The sequence below is a fragment of the Pseudophryne corroboree genome (genome assembly GCF_028390025.1).
Source record: "Pseudophryne corroboree isolate aPseCor3 chromosome 3 unlocalized genomic scaffold, aPseCor3.hap2 SUPER_3_unloc_62, whole genome shotgun sequence".
NCBI lineage: Eukaryota > Metazoa > Chordata > Amphibia > Anura > Myobatrachidae > Pseudophryne > Pseudophryne corroboree.
Genome location: NW_026967555.1, coordinates 66,101 through 90,412, shown reverse-complemented (window position 1 = coordinate 90,412; position 24,312 = coordinate 66,101). Strand labels below are relative to the sequence as shown.

Genomic DNA, 24,312 nt, shown 5'->3' with positions numbered 1-24,312 from the left:
TGAATCTCGCCACTATCTGTGTAATTCCTTCTCTCGAGGTATGTTGTCTCCTCGAGGACAGTTTCTAGACTGATTCTGGTAGGAGGGGCATAGAGGGAGGAGCCAGCCCACACTATTAAACTCTTAAAGTACCAATGGCTCCAGGTGGACCCGTCTGTACCCATGGTACTAATATGGACCCCAGCATCCTTTACGGACTACGAGAAAAGGATTTACCGGTAGGTAACCAAAATCCTATTATTTTATGTCGTTCTGGCTTTTTCAATGTATTTTATACCAGGGGTGTGGCCTAGCAGGCACAAGGCCACATTCCATTTTTGCATGTGTGCCATCGGCTCGACGTCTGCTCTTTGACGTACCTAACAAGGTTTTTTGGCTCTTTGTCACTGACTGGTTGGCCTCCCCTGGTTTAGCTGATGGTTCAGGCACTGGGTGCCATACGCCTTCCAGTCAACCCGCAGCTTCTGGGGCCAATCAGGAACCACTTTGGGCAGCGTTCTCAAGTATGCTGAATACGCTTGTGACGCGTCTTACGCCCCCCTTTGGGACCTCCCTTGTCATTGCAGCCTCATATTGTCCCTGTAGTTAATCCACCTTGGGCGGACAACCTGTCTACCCAGTTACAGCAATGAAATCAATCTTTGGTTAGACAGAAGTCTACCCCATGCCCTGCTGGGGTCAATGGTGTCATCTAAGCTGTCCATTTCTTCCTCACAATCCACAAATATTTCGGATAATTCTTCTGATGAGGAATATACTGATCCGTCAGACACTGATACAGTCGCTTCTGACAAGGATTCTACAACCCAGCATGATGTTTGTGACCTAGTGGAGGCTATTAAGCTGCAAATAGATGATGGGATCGAGCCCACTACTGCGTCTAAGAAACCTGACAAGTTCAAACATCAGAAGGTTACTAAAGTAGTTTTACCACATTCTGACCATTTAATTGACGTACGTCAGGAACCCTGGTCGTCTCCAGGTAAGAAATTCTCCCTGTCTAAGAAGATGCTAGCTCGTTATCCTATCCCTACGGAGCTGAGTAACAAGTGAGAAATTCCACCGCCGGTGGACTCTCATGTCTCCCGTCTTCTGGTGTCATCTACTCTGCCGGTAACCACTGTCACCTCACTAAAGGAACAGACGGATAAGCGTGTGGATGGATGCCTGAAGTCGATTTACACTCTTACCGGTGCTGTACATGGACACACTGTAGCAACCTCCAGGTCCACGAAAGGAATTGAGGCATGGGTTCAGGCAATCGAGGATGAGCTGCCTCAGGATTTTTCTGACACTGCCAAACAATCACATATATTGGTAGATGCTCAATTAGCTTAGTGATATCATTCAGGTGCTCGAAAGGGAGGGGTATTTCTAAGCAAGAAAAAAAGCCATTTGTTTCCCCCAGCACCCTGAATCATAACCGTAACTAGATATAAATTCCACATGATAACAGAATTCAGAGATCTTCGTTACACTTATTTGCGCAAATGTGTGAATAAGCCCCAAAGCCGCATCAAGGCGTCTCTGTATATTTGGGGTCCCTAGCGCTATATCTAGGTGCATGGTGTGGCACCCCAAAACACCAGCATAAGCCAGAAAGCACAGCGCAGCATATCAGTGAAAAAACTATAGTGTTAATAAATTAGTATTTAGGAAGCCGAAGCTATAGAGAAAGTGATACAAAATGAAATGCAATTAAAATAGAGAAATAGTGTTAAGAAATTAATACGTGAAAAGTGTTAATAGAATGTAAAGGTATGCCACACTAAGGCCATCAAGCTCAGCCAGTCCAGAGGCACCACACCTCACACCTCCATTACCCCAATCTGGGTCTAGGATTAACCAGCAAGGAGCCACGTGATAATGGCTCCTTACTACAATATGTCTAAGCTAAGAGCTACCTACCTTGGAGCAACCCCATAATGCTCCCTGTGGCATGTCAGGGCCTGCACCTCCTCCTAATGCAGAAACCTCTCTGCCTCTCACAACAAACACATATATTGGTAGATGCTCAATTAGCTTAGTGATATCATTCAGGTGCTCAAAAGGGAGGGGTATTTCTAAGCAAGAAAAAAAGCCATTGGTTTCCCCCAGCACCCTGAATCATAACCGTAACTAGATATAAATTCCACATGATAACAGAATTCAGAGATCTTCGCAAACCGGCTTCTGCACGGATTTATTATAGGGTCTGGAATTCTTACTTCACCTGGTGTGCTGCTAAGAATTACGATGCTTACAATTTTAGTACTTCCAGACTTCTGGCTTTTTTGCAACAAGGCCTGGATTTAGGACTTCGTCTGGCCTCCATCAAGGTTCACATATCTGGCTTGTTGGTGTGGTTTCAGAGAAAAATTGCGTCTATACCTGACGGTCATACATTCACTTGGTGTATTACGGATTCAGCCTCCCTATGTTCCTCCTGTGGCTCCATGGGATCTGTCTGTTGTCCTGAATGCCCTGCAAGGGTCTCCATTTGAACCTCTTGAGACAGAGGACTTTAAATGGCTCACAGCCGAGGTCCTATTTTTACTGGCCATTGCCTCTACTAGAAGGGTGTCGGACTTAGGAGCATTGGGGCAGATGTATTAACTTGGAGAAGGCATAAGGAAGTGATAAACCAGTGATAAGTGCAGATGATAAACACAACAGCCAGTCAGCGTCCACCCTTTCTGATATTTCATCATGACCGGGCAGTTCTTAGAACTCGCCCAGGTTATTTGCCTAAGGTGGTGTCATCTTTTCACCTTAACCAAGAGATTGTGGTTCCGGCCTTCAGCTCTTCTGGATTGTCCTCCAAAGAAAAGTGTTTGGATGTGGTACTGGCTCTCTGTTTCTACGTAGATAGGACTGCCGTCTCTCAGGAGGTCAGATTCCCTTTTTGTCGTGTTTGGTTTCCACAAACGTGGCTGGCCTGCAGATAAGCAAACCTTGGCCAGATGGATTAGAATGGTGCTTGCACAAGCCTGTGTGCAGGCTGGTCTCCCAGCTCCTGCTTCTATCAAAGCCCATTCTACTTGGTCTGTTGGACCTTCTTGGGCGGCCCTCCATGGCGCGTCCGCTGAACAATTGTGCTAGGCGGCTACATGGTCCTCAGTGAACACGTTCGTTAAGTTTTATGCCTTTAATACTTCTGCCTCCCAGGATGCTTCCTTTGGACGCCGGGTTCTCATGCCCCCAAGGGAGGTGTATCCCCTCCCTTGAGGAACTGCTTTAGGACATCCCAGATGTTTTCCCTGTGGAATCCCAGTGTACCCTGCTGCAGAAAAGGAGATTTATGGACCACTTACCATTGTTAAATCTCTTTCTGCGAGGTACACTGGATTCCACAGGGTGCCCACCCTGAAGCACTTAGCTTCTTTGGGTTTGTATGGCATTAGCCGCTGGTCTCGTCTCCTGTCATGAGAATATGGTTCTATGTGCCTAACATCTACCTTCTCTTTTACCTGCTCCTGCATTGGACCGGTTAACGAAACTGAGCTCCAGTGCTTGGAGGTGGGGCTATAGAGGAGGCGGTGCAGTGCATCCAGGAAACAGTCAAAGCTTTAGCCTGTTGGTGCCTCGGATCAAGATCCAACTCTACACCCCGATGTATTCCCTGTGGAATCCAGTGTACTTCACAGAAAGAGATTTAACTATGGTAAGTCTTACCATAAATCTCCTTTTTTCTTTTACTATTGGTGTAACATTAGGGTTTGGTATTATGTACCGCCGCACGGAATGCCGGATGTCAGTATCCAGACATCGGCATCCCGAACGGTGAAAAGCCGGCAGGGGGACGAGCGCAACTAAGCCTTCGCTCGCCACAGGTTCTGTTTTCCCTCTATGGGTGTCGTGGACACCCATAGCAGTGGAATCACCTTGCAGGTATACCGGCGGCGGTATGGTGCCACCGTCGGGATCCCGGTGTCTGTATTATGGGCGCCAGGATCTCGACGATCAGTATGCTAACCGCATACCTAACATTATGCACTACAGCCCTGTGTGACTGCCCCTGATGAGTCTTATGGGGCTGGGTGACAGGAACCTCTGACAGACAATGACCAGGGCTCTATTGCTAGGGAGAAAGGGGAGACTTACTGGTCACTCATTCTTACATATCTGTTACATGTGTTTTCTGTGATCTGTATTATATGTATTACATTTAGTCCTAGACGCTCCAGCTCTGAGGATCGAGAGTCTCTATTACACACCACACGTTCTGTATTTTCGCTCATTCACTCATGATGGAGACGGACAGCAGTCACAAGACTGAGAGGATAATAAATATCACCCTTGAGATCATCTACCTGCTGACTGGGGAGGTGAGGGGATCTGGGAACATCACTGTGACAGCACTTATATCTATAGTAATAATACAGAGACATGACTGGGGACGTGAGGAGATCTGTTAGTCTGACAGTGACGTCACATATCTATAGTAATAATACAGGGACATGACTGGGGAGGTGAGGGGATCTGGGAGTGTCACAGTGACATCACTTATATCTATAGTAATAATACAGGGGCATGACTGGGGAGGTGAGGAGATCTGGGAGCATCACTGTGACAGCACTTGTATCTATAGTAATAATACAGGGACATGACTGGGGAGGTGAGGGGATCTGGTAGTCTCACAGTGACGTCACTTATATCTATAGTAATAATACAGGGACATGACTGGGGAGGTGAGGGGATCTGGTAGTCTCACAGTGACGTCACTTATATCTATAGTAATAATACAGGGACATGACTGGGGAGGTGAGGAGATCTGGGAATGTCACAGTGACGTCACTTATATCTATGGTAATAATATAGGGACATGACTGGGGAGGTGAGGAGGAAGTTAATACAATGATATTTGATGTGTCCCCCTATACACAGGCTTACACTGTAGTGAGGAAAACATCTGCTGAGTGTAAGGCACCCAGCAGCCATCCCTTTGTGTCAGGAGGACTGAGCAGGACCCAGAACCCCATCATGGTGCCTCCACCTCACTCACTGATATATGAGAGACACAACGACCAGAAGATCCTGGAACTCACCAACAAGATCATTCAGCTTCTGACTGGAGAGGTGACTGCTGGGAAAGGGGCATTATACAGTAACACCAGGGGACGTGTCTGGGTGATGACTGTATCATTGTGTGTGTCAGGTTCCTATAAGGTGTCAGGATGTCCAGGGGCGGAAGTCCGGGAGGCAGCGGAGTCGGCTGCCGCCGGGCTCCTGACCCGCAGAGGGCGCCTCGCAGTGGCGCCTCTGACATTACACAGATTGACATGCGGACGAGCGCCCGCATGTCAATCTGATGTCTCCCTCCCTGCTGTGTTGGAGGGACATGGAGCGCATCGCGCGTCTCCTGTGTCCCTCCCTGGCTCTCTCCCGGCCGGTCTAAGGAAGTGCCATTCGTGAGCTCTGATTGGCTCACGAACCGGCACTTCCTGTATTAGACCGGCCGGGGGAGAGAGCCAGGGAGGGACACAGGAGACGCGCGATGCGCTCCATGTCCCTCCAACACAAGGTGGGAGCAGGCACTGGGGGCATATACCTGGTACTGGGGGGCATATACCTGGCACTGGGGGGGGAGGAGACCTGGCACTGGGGGGCATATACATGGCACTTGGGGGCATATACCTGGCACTGGGGGGGAAGACCTGGCACTGGGGGGCATATACCTGGCACTGTGGGGTATATACCTGGCACTGTGGGGTATATACCTGGCACTGTGGGGCATATACCTGGCACTGGGGGGGGAAGACCTGGCACTGGGGGGCATATACCTGGCATTGGGGGGCATATACCTGGCACTGGGGGGCATATACCTGGCACTGGGGGGGGGAGACCTGGCACTGGGGGGCATATACATGGCACTGTGGGGGAAGACCTGGCACTGGGGGGGAAGACCTGGCACTGGGGGGCATATACCTGGCACTGTGGGGCATATACCTGGCACTGGGGGGCATATACCTGGCACTGGGGGGGAAGACCTGGCACTGGGACGGGGGGCATATGTGGCACTGGGGAGGGGGGTATATTTGGCACTGGGGGCATATACCTGGCACTGTGGGGGAAGACCTGGCACTGGGGGGCATATACCTGGCACTGGGGGAGGAGACCTGGCACTGGGGCGGGGGGCATATGTGGCACTGGGGAGGGGGTATATTTGGCACTGGGGGCATATACCTGGCACAGTGGGGGAAGATCTGGCACTGGGGGCATATGGGGGAAGATCTGGCACTGGGGGCATATACCTGGCACTGGGCGCATATACCTGGCCCTGTGGGGGAATATCTGGCACTGGGGGCATATACCTGGCCCTGTGGGGGAATATCTGGCACTGGGGGCATATACCTGGCACTGGGCGCATATACCTGGCCCTGTGGGGGAATATCTGGCACTGGGGGCATATACCCGGCACTGTGGGGGGAATATCTGGCACTGGGGGCATACACCTGGCACTGTGGGGGAATATCTGGCATTGGGGGCATATGCCTGGCACTGTGGAGAAATATCTGGCACTGGGGGCATATAGCTGGCACTGAGGGGGCATAGGTGGCACTGTGGTGGAATATTTGGCACTGTGGGGGAGTAGGCACTGAGGGGGCATATGTGGCACTGTGGTGGAATATTTGGCACGGGGGGGAGCAGGCACTGAGGGGGCATATGTGGCACTGGGGGGGTATATTTGGCACTGGGGGCATGTACCTGGCACTGGAGGCATATACCTGACACTGTGGGGGAATATCTGGCACTGGGGGCATATGTGGCACTGGGAGCACGGCCCTAGCAACACGCACTACCCCCTAGCAATGAGCATGACACCCAGTGCATGAACCCCCTGGCAACGAGCATGACACCCTGAGCATGAAACCCCTGGCACCGTGCATGGAACCGCTGGCAACGAGCATGACACCCAGTGCATGAAACCCCTGGCAACGAGCATGACACCCTGAGCATGAAAACCCCTGGCACCGTGCATGGAACCAAGAGCATGAAACCGCTGGCAACGAACATGACACCCAGTGCATGAAACCCCTGGCAACGAGCATGACAACCTGAGCATGAAAACCCCTGGCACTGTGCATGGAACCAAGAGCATGAAACCCCTGGCAACGAGCAGGTAATTTAAAAGTAATTAGAAGCCTTACTGTAGAACTTAATGTATAATGGGCATTACGGTGTGTGGCATAATGTATCACGGACATTGCGGTGTGTGTCATAATGTGTCGGGCATTACGGTGTATGGTATACTATATCGCGGGCATTGTGATATGTGGTATAATGTCTCAGGCTCATTGTGGTGTGTGTTATACTGTGTCAAAGACATTGTATGTGCTATAATGTATCAAGGGCATTGCAGTGTGTAGCATAATGTATAACGGGCATTGTGATTCCTGTCATAATGTGTCACAGGCATTACGGTGTGTGGTATAATGTATCAGGGGCATTGCAGTGTGTAGCATAATGTATAACGGGCATTACGATTCCTGTCATAATGTGTCGGGGGCATTACGGTGTGTGGCATAATGTGTCGGGGGCATTATGGTGTGTTCATATTGTGTCATGTGCATTATTGTGTGTGGCATAATGTCTAAGGGCCACTGCAGTATGTGGCATAATGTATACTGGGCATTACTATAAGGAGGAAAAATTACAAATAATGTAAGGGGCATGAATCAGGATTAATTTTCTTTCCCGCCTGGGCGTGCAGGTTGGAAAACTGGGGTATAACGCAGTCTTTTCCTGCAATGTTACACCCCTTTATGGTAAGCCATGCCCATCCCAATGAAGCCACACACTCTATACTGCCAATTATGGAGGGGGGGGGGCGAATAATTTTTTGGCTTGGGGGAGAAAAATTTCTAGTTACGTCACTGAACTGACTCATTCCTGTAAGCCGCCACTACAGCGCAAATCCCAGGAGAGTACGCTGGTGCGCGCCTGCTGTGGGAGGTAGGAGAGGAGCTGCTGCTACCGTTGCCCCGCTGCTGTGGGGAAGGGGGGGACGGGATGGATGGACACACGTGCGAGGCGGTGTTTAAGAGCTGGTACCACGCTTGCCTTGTATTCCACTTCCTAATTGCGCTCTGCCTCCGGTAATTGGGGAGGAGAGTAGAGCCTTCTTTCACTACACAAGGTATCCATCTATGCTCCCTTTCTCCCTGCATAAGTGCACTGCCAGTATACTGTATGTATGTTTGTATATATAGATTGAGGTAGGGGTCTGGCACAGCCACATAATAGACTAATACATTGGGTGCCCTCACAGCAAAGTAGTTTAGCAAAATAGAGGTGGTGCGGCACTCCAATGATTTGCACACTGACACCAATTGAAGTAGTGCAACGTTTCAATGCCCGTTTAATGAATCTGCATTTTTGTCATATATACAATGACCCCCATTCTGCCTCATCCCGTCCTCCAGACCTCTGTTACTCCATCTGCCCCCCCCCCCCCCATTTGCCAAGTCCTTCTGCCCGCCCGCGACCATCCCTCCCCATCTTCCTCCCATAATTAATTGTCCTCCCGCAGGGAATACATATGTTTTATATATATATATATATATATATATATATATATATAAAAAAAAATTTTTTGCCTCTATATAGGGGGGCACCTGTATTTATATTGCCTCCGGGCGTCTAGGACGAACTTACGCCACTGAGGATGTCACTGTCTATGTCTCCATGCAGGAAAGGGAGTATATAGAGGAACACAGGGGTCTATACAAGGACGTGATGATGGAGAATCACCGGCCCCTCACATCACTGGGTAAGAGGAGACTGTCATGTATTGTACAGGGGAGAGCAGGTATGGGGGCCCCTATATACACACATCATCTGATAATCACATATATACACTGTACTCAGTCACTGTGTGTCTCCTACAGATGGGCCCAGTAACAGAGATACCCCAGAGAGATGTCCCCGTCCTCTGTATTCCCAGGATTGTACAGAGGAGAATCACAGGACCCCACAGGAGGATCAGGTAGGTGGGATTTAGGGTCTCACCAATATACCAAAGTGACTGTCACTATATGATCTGTAGAGGAGCTGTGTGTGTCTTATACACTGATATTATAATGTTTACTTTGAAATAATGAAATTAGCCTTTTAAAGTATTTCTCTTACGTCCTAGAGGATGCTGGGGACTCTGTAAGGACCATGGGGTATAGACGGGCTCCGCAGGAGACAAGGGCACCTATAAAGAACTTTTAGTATGGGTGTACACTGGCTCCTCCCTCTATGCCCCTCTTCCAGACCTCAGTTAGATCTTGTGCCCAGAGGAGAAGGGTGCATTGCAGAGAGCTCGCCTGAGTTCTCTGTGTAAAATAATTTTGTTAGGTATTGTATTTTGAGGGAGCATTGCTGGCAACAGGCTCCCTGCATCGTGGGACTGAGGGGAGAGAAGCAGACCTACTTAAATGATAGGCTCTGCTTCTTAGGCTACTGGACACCATTAGCTCCAGAGGGAGTCGGAACACAGGTCTCACCCTGGAGTTCGTCCCGGAACCGCGCCGCCGTCCTCACATTGCCGGGTGAGTATGAGAAGTAAAGAAGACTTCAAGGCGGCAGAAGACTTCAGATCTTCATGAGGTAAGCGTGCAGCGGTAACGCTGCGCGCCATTGATCCCACACGACACACACAGGCACAGATGGGTGCAGGGCGCAGGGGGGGGCACCCTGGGCAGCAATAAACCTCGTTTTTGGCAAAATAGTGTATATTAGGCTGCGGAGGCAGCAAATAGATAATCCCCTGCCATTTTTCTGAAAATTGAAGCAAGACTGAAGCCCGCCGCTGGAGGGGGCGGAGCTTGATCCCTCAGCACTAAGCAGCGCCATTTTCTATGCAGAAGTTGCAGAGAACGCTGGCTCCCAGGACTCTCCCCTGCTGAACGCATGAGAGGGCTGAAAAAGAGGAGGGGGGCACAATACAGGCGCAGTGAGTGGGAATATCATTGGCATTTCATATAAAAGCGCTATATGGGTTTTCCAGTGTCAGTTTGGCGCTGGATGTGTGCTGGCATACTGTCTCTCCAAAGGGCCTGGTTGGGGCATTGTCCCCTTATAGTTATATACCTGTGTGTGTGGGGTGTCGGTACGTGCGTGCCGGCATGTCTGAAGCGGAAGGCTTATCAAAGGAGGAGGTGGAGCAGATGAGTGGTGTGTCCCCGTCGGTAGTGCCGACTCAGGAATGGATGGATATGTGGCATGTGTTAAATGCAAGTGTAGCATCACTACATAAGAGACTAGACAAAGCAGAGTCCAGGGAGACAACAGGGGGTCAATCCACGGATTGGACAGACTCACAGGGCCTGTCGGGGTCTCAAAAGCGTCCCTTGTCACAAATTGTGGACACAGATACTGGCACGGACTCTGATTCCAGTGTCGACTATGATGAAGCTAGATTGCACCCTAGGGTGACAAAAAGTATTCAGTGTATGATTATTGCAATAAAGGATGTGTTGCATATCACTGATGAACCCTCTGTTCCTGACACGAGGGTACACATGTTTAAGGGAAAGAAGCCTGTGATGAACTTTCCCCCGTCTCATAAACTTAATGAGTTATTTGAAAAAGCTTGGGAATCTCCAGATAAGAGACTGCAGATTCCCAAAAGGGTTCTTATGGCGTACCCTTTCCCTACACAGGACAGGGTACGGTGGGAATCCTCTCCCACAGTGGACAAGGCTCTAACACTCCTGTCCAAGAAGGTGGCGCTGCCGTCTCCAGACACAGCGGCCCTCAAGGGCCCTGCGGACCGCAGGCAGGAGACTACATTAAAGTCTATTTATACACATACGGGTACCCTGCTCAGACCGGCAATTGCATCGGCAAGGGTATGTAGCGCAGTTGCAGCTTGGACAGATACAGTATCAGCTGACCTTGATACCCTAGATAGGGATACTATTTTGCTAACTTTAGCACATATTAAAGACACAGTCTTATATATGAGAGATGCTCAAAGAGACATTGGATTGTTGGATTCCAGAGCCAATGCCATGGCTATTTCAGCGAGACGATCCTTATGGACCCGCCAATGGACGGGTGATGCGGGTTCAAAAAAAGCATATGGAGGTTTTACCCTATAAGGGTGACGTCTTGTTTGGGGATGGGCTTGCGGACCTGGTTTCCACGGCTACCGCAGGTAAATCTACCTTTTTACCTTTTGTTCCCCAACAGCAAAAGAAAACTCCACAATATCAGGTGCAGTCCTTTCGGTCGCAAAGTCCAGAAGAGGTCGGGGCTCCTCCTTCCTTGCCAGAGGTAAGGGTAGAGGAAAAAGAACACCTGTTTCGGCTGGTTCCCAGGAACAGAAGTCCTCCCCGGCTTCTACAAAATCCACCGCATGCCGCTGGGGCTCCCCTGCGGGAGTCCGCACCGGTGGGGGCACGCCTTCGAGACTTCAGCCAGGTCTGGGTTCGGTCAGACGTGGATCCTTGGGCGATGGAAATAGTTTCCCAAGGCTACAAGCTGGAATTCGAAGAGGTGCCCCCTCGCCGATTTTTCAAGTCGGCCTTACCAGCTTCTACCCCAGAGTGGGTAAAAGTGTTAGCTGCAATTTAAACGCTGTGTCAACAACAACTGATTATCAGGGTTCCCCTGAGCCAACAGGGAAAAGTGTACTATTCGACCCTCTTTGTGGTCCAGAAGCCAGATGGTTCGGTCAGGCCTATTTTAAATCTAAAATCCTTAAACCTGTACTTGAAAAGATTCAAATTCAGGATGGAATCGCTCCGAGCTGTAATATTCAGCCTGGAAGGGGGGGATTTTATGGTGTCACTGGACATAAAGGATGCTTACCTTCATGTCCCCATATATCCCTCTCATCAGGAATATCTGAGATTCGCTGTACAGGATTGTCATTACCAGTTTCAGACGTTGCCGTTTGGGCTTTCCACGGCCCCGAGGATTTTCACCAAGGTAATGGCGGAAATGATGGTGATCCTGCGAAGGCAAGGAGTCACAATTATCCCATACTTGGACGATCTCCTGATAAAGGCGAGATCAAGAGATCAATTGTTGAAGAACGTGTCACTCTCCCTGAGAGTGGTCCAGCAACACGGTTGGATTCTCAATCTGCCAAAGTCGCAATTGGTTCCAACAACTCAACTATCGTTCCTAGGGATGATACTGGACACGGAACGAAAGAGGGTTTTTCTCCTGGTGGAAAAAGCCCAGGACCTTCAGAACATGGTCAGAGACCTGCTAAAGCCAAAAAGAGTGTCAGTTCATCAATGCACTCGAGTTCTAGGAAAAATGGTGGCCTCCTACGAGGCCATCCCCTTCGGCAGGTTTCATGCAAGGACGTTTCAATGGGACCTTATGGACAAGAGGTCCGGGTCACAGGGCCAGGGTGTCTCTTCTATGGTGGCTGCAAAGTGCTCACCTTCTAGAGGGTTGCAGGTTCGGCATTCAGGACTGGGTTCTGGTGACAGTCACCCAAGGAAGAAATTTTCAAGGGCTGTGGTCAAGCCAGGAGTCCTGTCTGCACATCAACGTGCTAGAATTAAGAGCCATATACAACGGCCTTCGACAAGCGGAGAGTTTTCTTCGCAACCTACCGGTTCTGATTCAATCAGACAATGTCACAGCAGTGGCTCATGTGAACCGCCAAGGCGGGATAAGGAGCAGAGTCGCGATGGCGGAAGCCACCAGGATTCTTCGCTGGGCGGAAAGTCACGTAAGCGCTCTGTTGGCTGTCTTCATTCCGGGAGTGGACAACTGGGAAGCAGACTTCCTCAGCAGACACGATCTCCATCCAGAAGAGTGGGGACTTCATCAAGAAGTCTATGCAGAGATAACGGGTCTCTGGTGAGTTCCTCAAATAGACATGATGGCGTCACGCCTCAACAAGAAGCTTCGGAGGTATTGTGCCAGGTCCCGGGACCCTCAGGCAATAGCAGTAGACGCCCTGGTAACACCATGGGTGTTTTAGTCGGTCTATGTGTTTCCTCCTCTTCCTCTCATCACAAAAGTTTTGAGGATCATAAGACTAAAAAGAGTGCAGACAATACTCATTGTTCCAGACTGGCCTCGAAGGGCCTGGTACTCAGATCTTCAAGAGATGCTCACAGAAGATCCTTGGCCTCTTCCACTACGGGAGGACCTGTTACAGCAGGGTCCTTGCATATTCCAAGACTTACCGCGGTTGCGTTTGACGGCATGGCGGTTGAACGCCGGATCCTAGCTGGGAAAGGTATTCCGGAGGAGGTCATACCTACTGTAATAAAGGCTAGGAAGGAGGTGACGGCGAAGCACTATCACCGTATTTGGAGGAAGTATGTCTCTTGGTGTGAAACCAAGAATGCTTCTACGGAAGATTTCCTTCTGGGCCGTTTTCTCCACTTCCTACAGACAGGTGTGGGTATGGGCCTGAAGTTAGGCTCCATTAAAGTACAGATTTCGGCCCTATCTATCTTCTTTCAGAAGTTATTGGCTTCTCTCCCAGAAGTCCAAACCTTTGTAAAAGGAGTGCTACACATCCAGCCTCCTTTTGTGCCCCCTGTGGCACCATGGGACCTGAACGTGGTGTTACAGTTCCTTAAATCACCCCTTCAAACGGTTGAGTTGAAATTTCTCACCTGGAAGGTGGTCATGTTATTGGCCTTGGCTTCTGCAAGGCGGGTGTCGGTATTAGCGGCCTTGTCTTACAAGAGCCCCTACTTAATTTTTCATGTGGATAGAGCGGAATTGAGGACTCGTCCTCAATTTCTACCTAAGGTGGTGTCTTCATTTCATATGAACCAACCTATCGTGGTGCCTGTGGCTACGAGTGACTTGGAGGATTCCATGTCCCTGGATGTAGTCAGGGCCTTAAAGATTTATGTAGCCAGGACGGCTCGGGTTAGGAAAACAGAGGCTCTGTTTGACCTGTATGCAGCCAACAAGATTGGCGCGCCTGCTTCAAAGCAGACTATTGCTCGCTGTATCTGTAACATGATTCAGCAGGCTTACGTTACGGCTGGATTGCCGTTACCAAATTCGGTAAAAGCCCATTCCACTAGGAAGGTGGGCTCTTCTTGGGCGGCTGCCCGAGGCGTCTCGGCATTACAGCTTTGCCGAGCAGCTACTTGGTCGGGTTCAAACACTTTTGCTAAATTCTACAAGTTTGTTACCCTGGCTGATGAGGACCTCGCATTTGCTCAGTCGGTGCTGCAGAGTCATTCGCACTCTTCCGCCCGATTGGGAGCTTTGGTATAAACCCCATGGTCCTTACGGAGTCCCCAGCATCCTCTAGGACGTAAGAGAAAATAAGATTTTAAACCTACCTGTAAATCTTTTTCTCCTAGTCCGTAGAGCAGGGATGGGGAACCTTCGGCTCTCCAGCTGTTGTTAAACTACACATCCCAGCATGCCCTGCAACAGTTTTAGCATGGCCAAATAGCAAAACTGTAGCAATGCATGCTGGTATGTGTAGTTTAACAGCAGCTGGAGGGCCGAAGGTTCCCCATCCCTGCCGTAGAGGATGCTGGGCGCCCGTCCCTGTGCGGACTTACTCTGCAAGACTTGTACATAGTTGTTGCTTACATAAGGGATATGTTACAGTTGAGATCGGTCTTTGACTGATACTGTTATTTGTTCATACTGTTAACTGGTTACATATATTCCAGGTTATATGGTATGATTGGTGTGGGCTGGTATGAATCTTGCCCTTAGATTAACAAAATCCTTTCCTCGTATTGTCCATCTCCTCTGGGCACAGTTCTCTTACTGAGGTCTGGATTAGGGGCATAGAGGGAGGAGCCAGTACATACCCATACTAAAAGTTCTTTATAGGTGCCCATGTCTCCTGCCGAGCCAGTCTATACCCCATGGTCCTTACGGAGTCCCCAGCATCCTCTACGGACTAGGAGAAAAAGATTTACCGGTAGGTTTAAAATCTTATTTAATTATTCTTGGTATTTAGGGTGAAGATGGGAGTAATATGAATGCAGGAGATATAGAGGGAGAAGAAGAGACGTATGTGACTGATATGAAGGCAGAAGATATAGAGGGAGAAGAAGAGACGTATGTGACTGATATGAAGGCAGAAGATATAAAGGAAGAAGAAGAGACGTATGTGACTGATATAAAGGCAGAAGATATAGAGGGAGAAGAAGAGACGTATGTGACTGATATAAAGGCAGAAGATATAGAGGGAGAAGAAGAGACGTATGTAACTGATATGAAGGCAGAAGATATAGAGGGAGAAGAAGAGACGTATGTGACTGATATGAAGGCAGAAGATATAGAGGGAGAAAAAGAGACGTATGTGAGGGGTGATCAGCAGTGTAAGGAGGAGGAGATCCCTACAGATATTAGCACAGGTGAGTAATAAATACATTATTTTATTTATTAACAGTTCCTTACATAGCGCAGCAAATTCCTTTGCGCTTTACAATTAGAAACAGATTAAATAAAACAACAGGGAATAAACAAGACTGGGTAATAACAGAAAGTCATTGAGGTAGGAGGGCCCTCCTCGCAAGCTTACAACCTATAGGGCAGTAGGTATTGATACACAAGGATAGGTGTTAGCTATTACATAAAGGTCCACCAGATTGCAAAGGTTTTTGGTGGGCTGTATGATACAGCAATGTTTGCCTGGTGTCGGGAGGATGGGAAAGTGAAGAAAGATAAAACGTATAAGGAGTAGTGTTCACTCTAGGAGTGAAATGGGGCAGGGCGCCGGACTCAGGGGGGCACATGTGCGTCCGAAATGGGGGCGCGGCCACGCAAATTAGGGGGCGTGGCCACGCCTCCGTCATTTTAGGGGGCGGTGCGGCCCACAGACGCTACTATAGAGAGCGTCTGTGGCCGGTGACGTCACTGTTGGGGGCGTGCCCAGCACCTCCGTCGGTGCTGGGCTTCCCCCAGCCCTCTCCCAATGCGTAAATGGATGCCGCGCGCATGCGCACGGCATCTATACACGCCGGTAGGGCAGGGAGCGGGCGGCTGTTCTAGCAGGGCGCCACAAAAGGGGCAGGGCTGGTTTTGCCTGTTAAAAAACGGGCAGGGCGCGGCGCCCTGCTAAAACAGCCTAGAGTGAACACTAGATATGTGTGGACTCTACAGTGGGGATGTAATTGGATAAGAAAGTTTATGAAGGTTATGTGGGCATTTCCAGAATTCAATAAACTCACCTCTTCAGGAAATACTTAAAGGTTTGGAGACTAGACTATTGTGTGTGGGAGGGCATTCCATTACTTTGTTACAGAATAGAGTCCCATATTCTCCTTGCTCAGTCACTACAGCAAGATCTCATTCTACACCCTTTTCTGTCTACAAACTAATGAGAGATATGTATCTGACCATTGGAGGAGTCCAGAGCCATCATCCCCTGTTATATGCCTGCTTTCCCCCTCCCATCATGTAATTTTGTGTTACTAGCTCAGAGATCTGACCAGTCCCCTCCCCACACTCTCTAGTGTATCTCATACATCAGGAGCCACCAGCCCCTATTATACTCCTCACCCTCACGTCATGTCACTGTGTGTTACCAGCCCAGAGATCTGACCAGTCTCCTCCCCACACTCTCTGTTGTATCTCATACATCAGGAGCCACCAGCCCCTATTATACTCCTGTTCTCCCCTTACGTCATGTCACTGTGTGTTACCAGCCCAGAGATCTGACCAGTCTCCTCCCCACACTCTCTGATGTATCTCTTACATCTTGTGCCATCAGCCCCTATTATACTCCTGCTCCCCCCCTCACATCATGTCACTGTGTGTTACCAGCCCAGAGATCTGACCAGTCTCCTCCCTACACTCTCTGGTGTATCTCATACATCAGGAGCCATCAGCCCCTATTATACTCCTGCTCTCCTCCTCACATCATGTCACTGTGTGTTACCAGCCTTGAGATCTGATCAGTCTCCTCCCCACACTCTCTGGTGTATCTCATACATCAGGAGCCATCAGCCCCTATTATACTCCTGCTCTCTCCCTCACATCATGTCACTGTGTGTTACCAGCCTTGAGATCTGATCAGTCTCCTCCCCACACTCTCTGGTGTATCTCATACATCAGGAGCCATCAGCCCCTATTATATTCCTGCTCTCCTCCACATCATGTCACTGTGTGTCACCAGCCCAGAGATCTGACCAGTCTCCTCTCCACACGCTCTGGTGTATCTCATACATCAGGAGACATCAGCCCCTATTATACTCCTGCTCTCCCCCTCACATCATGTCACTGTGTGTCACCAGCCCAGAGATCTGACCAGACTCCTCCCCACACTCTCTGGTGTATATCCTACATCAGGAGCCATCAGCCCCTATTATACTACCTTTCTCCTCCTCACATCATGTCACTGTGTGTTACCAGCCCAGAGATCTGACCAGTCTCCTCCCCACACTCTCTGGTGTATCTCATACATCAGGAGCCATCAGCCCCTATTATACTCCTGCTCTCCCCCTCACATCATGTCACTGTGTGTTACCAGCCCAGAGATCTGACCAGTGTCTTCCCCACACTCTCTGGTGTATCTCATACATCAGGAGCCACAAGCCCCTATTATACTCCTGTTCTCCCCTTACGTCATGTCACTGTGTGTTACCAGCCTAGAGATCTGACCAGTCTCCTCCCCACACTCTCTGATGTATCTCATACATCTTGTGCCATCAGCCCCTATTATACTCCTGCTCTCCTCCTCACATCATGTCACTGTGTGTTACCAGCCTTGAGATCTGACCAGTCTCCTCCCTACACTCTCTGGTGTATCTCATACATCAGGAGCCATCAGCCCCTATTATACTCCTGCTCTCCTCCTCACATCATGTCACTGTGTGTTACCAGCCTTGAGATCTGATCAGTCTCCTCCCCACACTCTCTGGTGTATCTCATACATCAGGAGCCATCAGCCCCTATTATATTCCTGCTCTCCTCCACATCATGTCGCTGTGTGTCACCAGCCCAGAGATCTGACCAGTCTCCTCTCCACACGCTCTGGTGTATATCATACATCAGGAGCCATCAGCCCCTATTATACTACCTTTCTCCTCCTCACATCATGTCACTGTGTGTCACCAGCCCAGAGATCTGACCAGTCTCCTCTCCACACTCTCTGGTGTATCTCATACATCAGGAGACATCAGACCCTATTATACTCCTGCTCTCCCCCTCACATCATGTCACTGTATGTCACCAGCCCAGAGATCTGACCAGTCTCCTCCCCACACTCTCTGGTGTATCTCATACATCAGGAGCCATCAGCCCCTATTATACTACTGCTCTCCTCCTCACATCATGTCACTGTGTGTTACCAGCCCAGAGATCTGACCAGTCTCCTCCCCACACTCTCTGGTGTATCTCATACATCAGCCCCTATTATACTCCTGCTCTCCCCCTCACATCGTGTCACTGTGTTACCAGCCCCGAGATCTGACTAGTCTCCTCTCCACACTCTCTGGTGTATCTCATACATCAGGAGACATCAGCCCCTATTATACTCCTGCTCTCCCCCTCACATCATGTCACTGTGTGTTACCAGCCCAGAGATCTGACCAGTCTCCTCCCCACACTCACTGGTGTATCTCATACATCAGCCCCTATTATACTCCTGCTCTCCCCCTCACATTGTGTCACTGTGTTACCAGCCCAGAGATCTGACCAGTCTCCTATCCACACTCTCTGGTGTATCTCATACATCAGGAGACATCAGCCCCTATTATACTCCTGCTCTCCTCACATCATGTCACTGTGTTACCGGAGTGTCTGATGCTCCCCTTCCACTCATGACTTAAAATAATAGTCCTAGTAAAGAATAATAAATTTTGACATGAATAGCTTGATTGCATTTTCATAAACTGAATCTGATATATTGTGTATTGTATATTTGCTTAGTTCTTATAATGTAAGGGGAATGGGTCACCTCAATCTGCTCCCACCTGCTCTGCTCTGCTCCCTTCTGTCCAGTCCATCCCCCAGCTGTGACTCCTGACTTCATCTTTGCTCTCCTCTCCGTCCCCTCAAAATACAAGACAAAAGTGTAGGAAACAGATACTTATCACCCACCCAAAAGCTCAGACAGATGACGGAGCAGATTTGTGGTTACGTTCTACAAAGATGGGCGACACAAAGATATTACAGAGACACTGGCAGGTACTTTGTGCAGATGAAGATTTAGACAAAGGTGTGGGAGATACAATCTCCAGCTGGAGAAGATCAAGAAATCACTTTTTCAATGGACAACTAGCATATGGACAATTGACAGTTGTGAGCTATCCGTTCATTATTTCTCCGGCTGGGTCCACAGGTTTTCCACAGGATAACAATGGGATATGATGGAGCGACAGCGGATTGGCACCAAAGATCACAAGCTTTCAGTCCTCCCAGGATGCAACGGGCTCATCCATATATCCCCGCCCACTGGCTCAGGCAAATCAGTTTTTTGTTTGGTGCGGCAGGAGCCGGACCATGATCACAGGGCTGCTGTTCTATGGCAGCCCTAAGCTTTATTATTTTATTTTTAATAGTCTAACTATGTTTTTGAGTGATCTTTCCTAACAGCGTCTTAAACGCATATTGGAAAGAGTCGCTCCAACAAGTGCTGTCTCGACGGGCGTCTGTGTCGGATATACTAGCAGGTCCACCAGACGTTACCAGTCTGTGGCCGGAGCACGGGGAGAAGGTAAGGCATCGGTTCCACTTAGAAGAGGAATACGGACACAGCCGCACTGGTTTGGGAGGAGACTACCAAACAGTAGCTGATGCACCGCCACCACGGGTGCTCCAGCGCTAGGCTTTAGGGATCATAAGGTACCAGGAATGGTATGGTAGGCTGCGATCCCTAGGGTTGATGTCAGTGGTGGGGAGTCGGACGCGCTCCTGGTCGCCCCTCCCCCCAGTTCATGACCAGTTTCCATCGGTCTACCGCCATGAACTGTTGCCTCACTTCCATCTCAGATACTACCATGAGGTGTCTCGGTCGCAGCATAGGCCGCTGCGTCTGTGTACACTAAACGCTACCGCGAGGAGACCCAGTCACAGGACAGGCGTCTGTATGACCGGTGCGTCTGTGTTCAATTAAAGTTCCCGAAGTGACAGTGTACATTAGTAGCGTCTGGATCCACTTGGCGTTTGCTAACATATTGATCGATCTTGGAAGTGAGGCGAGTCTCCCTGTATCCCACTCTACTGAGTACGGGTTATACAGCACTACATTTCTTTCTACTTTTGTCAGTATGAATAGTTAAATGTAAGTGCCTATTGCATATGAGTCTGTACATTACTGTGGTTTTCTTCGCATTGCGTCTGAATACGTTCGGATCTGTTGTGCTCAAATGACTAATATATAACATGTGACTGACTGCTAGTGTGATTGCTGACTTTATATATGTTTGTCAGTGGTTTCTTCTGAACCTCAATGCTGGTGCATGGGATGGGGTCAGATTGATATCACTTTAATAAGGTAAAGTTATTACAGTCACTAACTGTGTAGTACACTGTGAAAAACTGATTATTTATCATGTCTAAGAGCGGCAAAAGTGACAAGGTTACACTGACAGTAACACCAACACTTATAACATGTTTGTCCTGCAAAACGGGATTATCCTCTCAGGATCTGGCACATGATGTGCAAATTGTTTTGATTATCAGCAGATTGCAAGGCAGATCCCTGTTCAACGGCAGGTAGATCCACCTTGGGCGATGTTTGCACAGACCCTGTCCAGTATAGCTGAACTGGTAATTCCTACATCTTTAGTACCAGCAGTAGGATACACTATTAACCCATACATGCAGCTCCCTTATTACGGTATAACCCCTACAGCTCAGGATACACAGCAAGCTGATAAACCGGGTGTAAATAAATGATCAAATTCACAGGCTACACAGGATGATACATCAGATGATGATAGCTCTATGTACTCTGCTTCATCATATCAAGAACAGGTGGAAGGTATCAGCTCAGTGGATATAGCTGAATTAATTGGAGCAATGAAGGCTATTCTGTCCTTAGAGGATTCAGCAGAGCCAGTGTTAAAAACTAAGGCACCTATGTTTAAACGTCCCAAAACAGTTAGGGTCGAGTTTCCAGGATCAGATCAGCTGACGGAAATCATGGAAGATGCTTGGGCTGCACCCAATAAAAAATATAGAATTCCCAGAAAATGGGATTCCAATTACCCTTTTCCAACTGGGAACTGTTTAAAAAGGGTAGTGCCTCCTAAGGTAGATACGCATGTCATTCGATTAATGCGAAAATTTATATTGCCTTTGCAGTCAACGTCATTGAATGATGTCACAGAAAGGAGAGTGGATGGGTTTTTTAAAACCATATTTTCACTGTCGGGGGTAGTCATAAGGCCAGCTATGGCTTCAGCTTGGATGGCAAAAGCAGTAGCTGAATGGGCTGAGGTACTGGAAGATGGGCTTTCAGCACCTACCCATATAGCTCACATGAAACAGGCTGTGGTATTCTTAGAAGAAGCGGCAATAGATATGGGTACTATTGCTTCTAAAGTATCAGCCTTAACAGTAGCTGCTCGCAGAGCAGTTTGGCTGCGCACGTGGAAAGCTGATTCAGAATCGAAAAAGGTTCTGGAATCTTTGCCTTTTGTGGGGATATTCTGTTTGGTAAGGAATTGACAGATATTCTGGAATCAGAGGCAGAATCCAAGAAGGTCAGGTATCCTGCCACATATAACCCAGACCTAAGGGTCCGGTTTTTCGGCCATTTTTAGCAAGGAAAAGCAAAAGGAAAAAGTGATCGTAAGCAGCCCCAATACAATAAGTTTGGTAAGGCAAAGAAGCATTAGGCCACCAGAGGGCCAGCTTCCAACCCAGAAGATAAGCCATCAGCCTGATGGTGTGGGCCTCCGCCTGGGGGACCTCAGGTTAGGGGGCCGACTTCTTCATTTTGCACAGATATGGCAGCAGTCTACAACAGATGCCTGGGTGCATGAAGTGGTATCTCTGGGTTATATTTTCCCTTTCAAGAAGCAGCCTCCTCAAAAGTTCTTCTGTACCAGCCCGTCTCGGATAGAGGCGAAGGCCAGAGCCCTGCAAGAAGGAGTTCAGAAATTGCTTCAGTCAGGATTAATTATTCCAGTACCCCCTGCACAATGGGGACAGAGTTTTTACTCCATCCTGGTTTTTTTTCAGAAACCAAATGGGTCGTTTCGGCCGATTCTCAATCTCAAAAAGTTAAACAAATACATTTTGGTACCACGGTTCCACATGGAGACTTTACGCTCCATAGTTTTAGCCATGGAACCAGGGGATTACATGGTATCCCTAGATATACAGGATGCTTACCTGCATGTTCCTATAGCACTGTCTCATCAGTGTTACCTCAGGTTCGCCATCCTTCAGCAACATTTTCAGTTCCAGGCCTTACCCTTTGGGTTAGCCACAGCTTCCAGAGTATTTACCAAGATTATGGTGGCTATGGCAGCTTATCTTCGAAAGCAGGGGATAAGAATTTTTCCATACCTCGACGATCTTTTAATCCTGGCTCTGTCCCAGGAAATGTGCTTGGGCCATCTCCAGCAGACAATAACTTGTCTACAGACCCACGGATGGCTCATACATTGGGCAAAGTCATCTCTGATTCCATCACAACAGATGATTCACTTGGGGGCTGTATTGGATTCAAGTCTGCAGACAATATTTTTACTTCGGAATAAAATATCCAAGGTGCAGTTAAGGACTCAGGAGTTGTTACACAGTCAAACAATATCAATTCAACATTCGACATGGTGGAGTAGGCACAGTTCCACTCAAGACCTCTGCAGCATCTGATTCTGTCCAAATGGAATGGGGTACATCAGACGATTAAGTAAAATACCATAGTACTTTCAGAAAAAGTAAGAAGGTCATTAGCCTGGTGGCTGCAGACATCCAATCTAGACAAGGGCAGACCCTTTTGGATATCCGATTGGGAGATCCTGACAACAGATGCCAGTATTCAGGGCTGGGTATCAGTGTCCGGAAAATTATGGTTCCAAGGACAGTGACCCACAGAAGAAAGTTGCCTGCTAATAAACCTGTTGGAGCATCGGGCCATATACATGGCACTGATTCAGGCAAAAGACACTTTGCAAGGAAAACCAGTCCAGATCCGCTCAGACAATGCAACGGCAGTAGCGTACCTCAACCATCAGGGACGGACTCGCAGCAAAAAAGCAATGGAGGAGGTAAGTCATATACAAAAATGGGTAGAACTCAATCTTCCAGCATTGTCCGCAGTGTTCGTTCCGGGAGTCCTAAACTGGGAAGCGGATTTTCTCTGTCGACACGCCATTCAAGCAAGCGAATGGGCTCTACACCCGGAAGTCTTTCAGACTCTGGTAGACAAGTGGGGTTTGAAAAATGGTTTGTCAGTTCCGCACTAGCTGTGTACTGTGAAGCCACATTGAAATATGAAAAAATCTGAAAATAACCAATATAAACGGTGCCAATATTCAAATCCTTTAAAGGCACCTTATTTATTGGTGGTGCTCCCAAAAAAACTTTTGTAGATTAACTACATAAAAAGAGACAAGACAAAAGAAAACCTTTTCGGGAGCACTCTTAATTGAAAATGGTGATGATAATTAATCAGTATCAGGTGAAGTGATATGATGATAAATAATCTAAAACTTAACTTTTATTTTATTCCGTTAAAATATCGACCTATATGGTCCAAACATATTAAATAATTAATAAAAATAGAAGAGAAAAAGAGGTGAAATATGGATTAGATGAGAGAGAGTGAGCAGATTAGGACTGCCCCACCAGTGTTTTTACATGAAGATATGAGTGATCATCTTAGTGATATTCACAGTGCCTGGTATTCCTAAGTGGTCCCCCTTCAAAGTACTAACCAGGTCTATCCTATCAGCTTCCGAGATAGAAGATCGGGCTACTCTCAGGATAGTACGACCTTGAATGATGAAGATGACTTATGAAGGAAGAGAGAACCCACTTCTGCTGTCTGTACTCTGCCTGCTATGCGTCACTGGATAACTGGGCACCAGGCTTTTCCAGATGAGAGACTGTTGGAAAGGAGAACCTTCACCAGTTTTAAATAGGGGAAGATCATGAATTGATTGATCTAACTCCCCTTAAGATCAAGGCAGAAGGAAGAAGGAACACTTCTGCTTTCTGTTGTGATAACCAAGTGTACGCTGGGAAGGGCAGAACCCAAGCCAGCACAGCTATCAGCCAGATGAGAGAGTGCTCAGAAGAGAGGAAGCTCTGATAAAAATCAGAAATGTAAATTTGTTTAAACTAATTCATTCAAATAGTATTCAGAATATTAGAGCGAATCCTCTCTTGTTCTCCTATGCCAAAGTGCATGAAAATAATAATAATAATAATAATAATATTATAATGACTTTCATATATAGGAAATCAATTAATATT

The 24,312-nt window shown here is 48.2% G+C and overlaps 1 protein-coding gene across 1 annotated transcript in view; it reads left to right on the top strand.

Moving 5' to 3' along the window:
• Positions 1-24,312, top strand: part of LOC134984552 (oocyte zinc finger protein XlCOF6-like) — a 62,507-nt gene that overhangs the window by 9,710 nt on the left and 28,485 nt on the right. The window contains exons 2-6 of the mRNA XM_063950109.1: positions 4,152-4,307; positions 4,867-5,058; positions 8,674-8,752; positions 8,871-8,968; positions 14,891-15,290. Of these exons, the coding sequence (XP_063806179.1) occupies positions 4,227-4,307; positions 4,867-5,058; positions 8,674-8,752; positions 8,871-8,968; positions 14,891-15,290 (850 nt within the window). The 5' untranslated portion in view covers positions 4,152-4,226. The remainder of the gene's footprint in view (positions 1-4,151; positions 4,308-4,866; positions 5,059-8,673; positions 8,753-8,870; positions 8,969-14,890; positions 15,291-24,312) is intronic.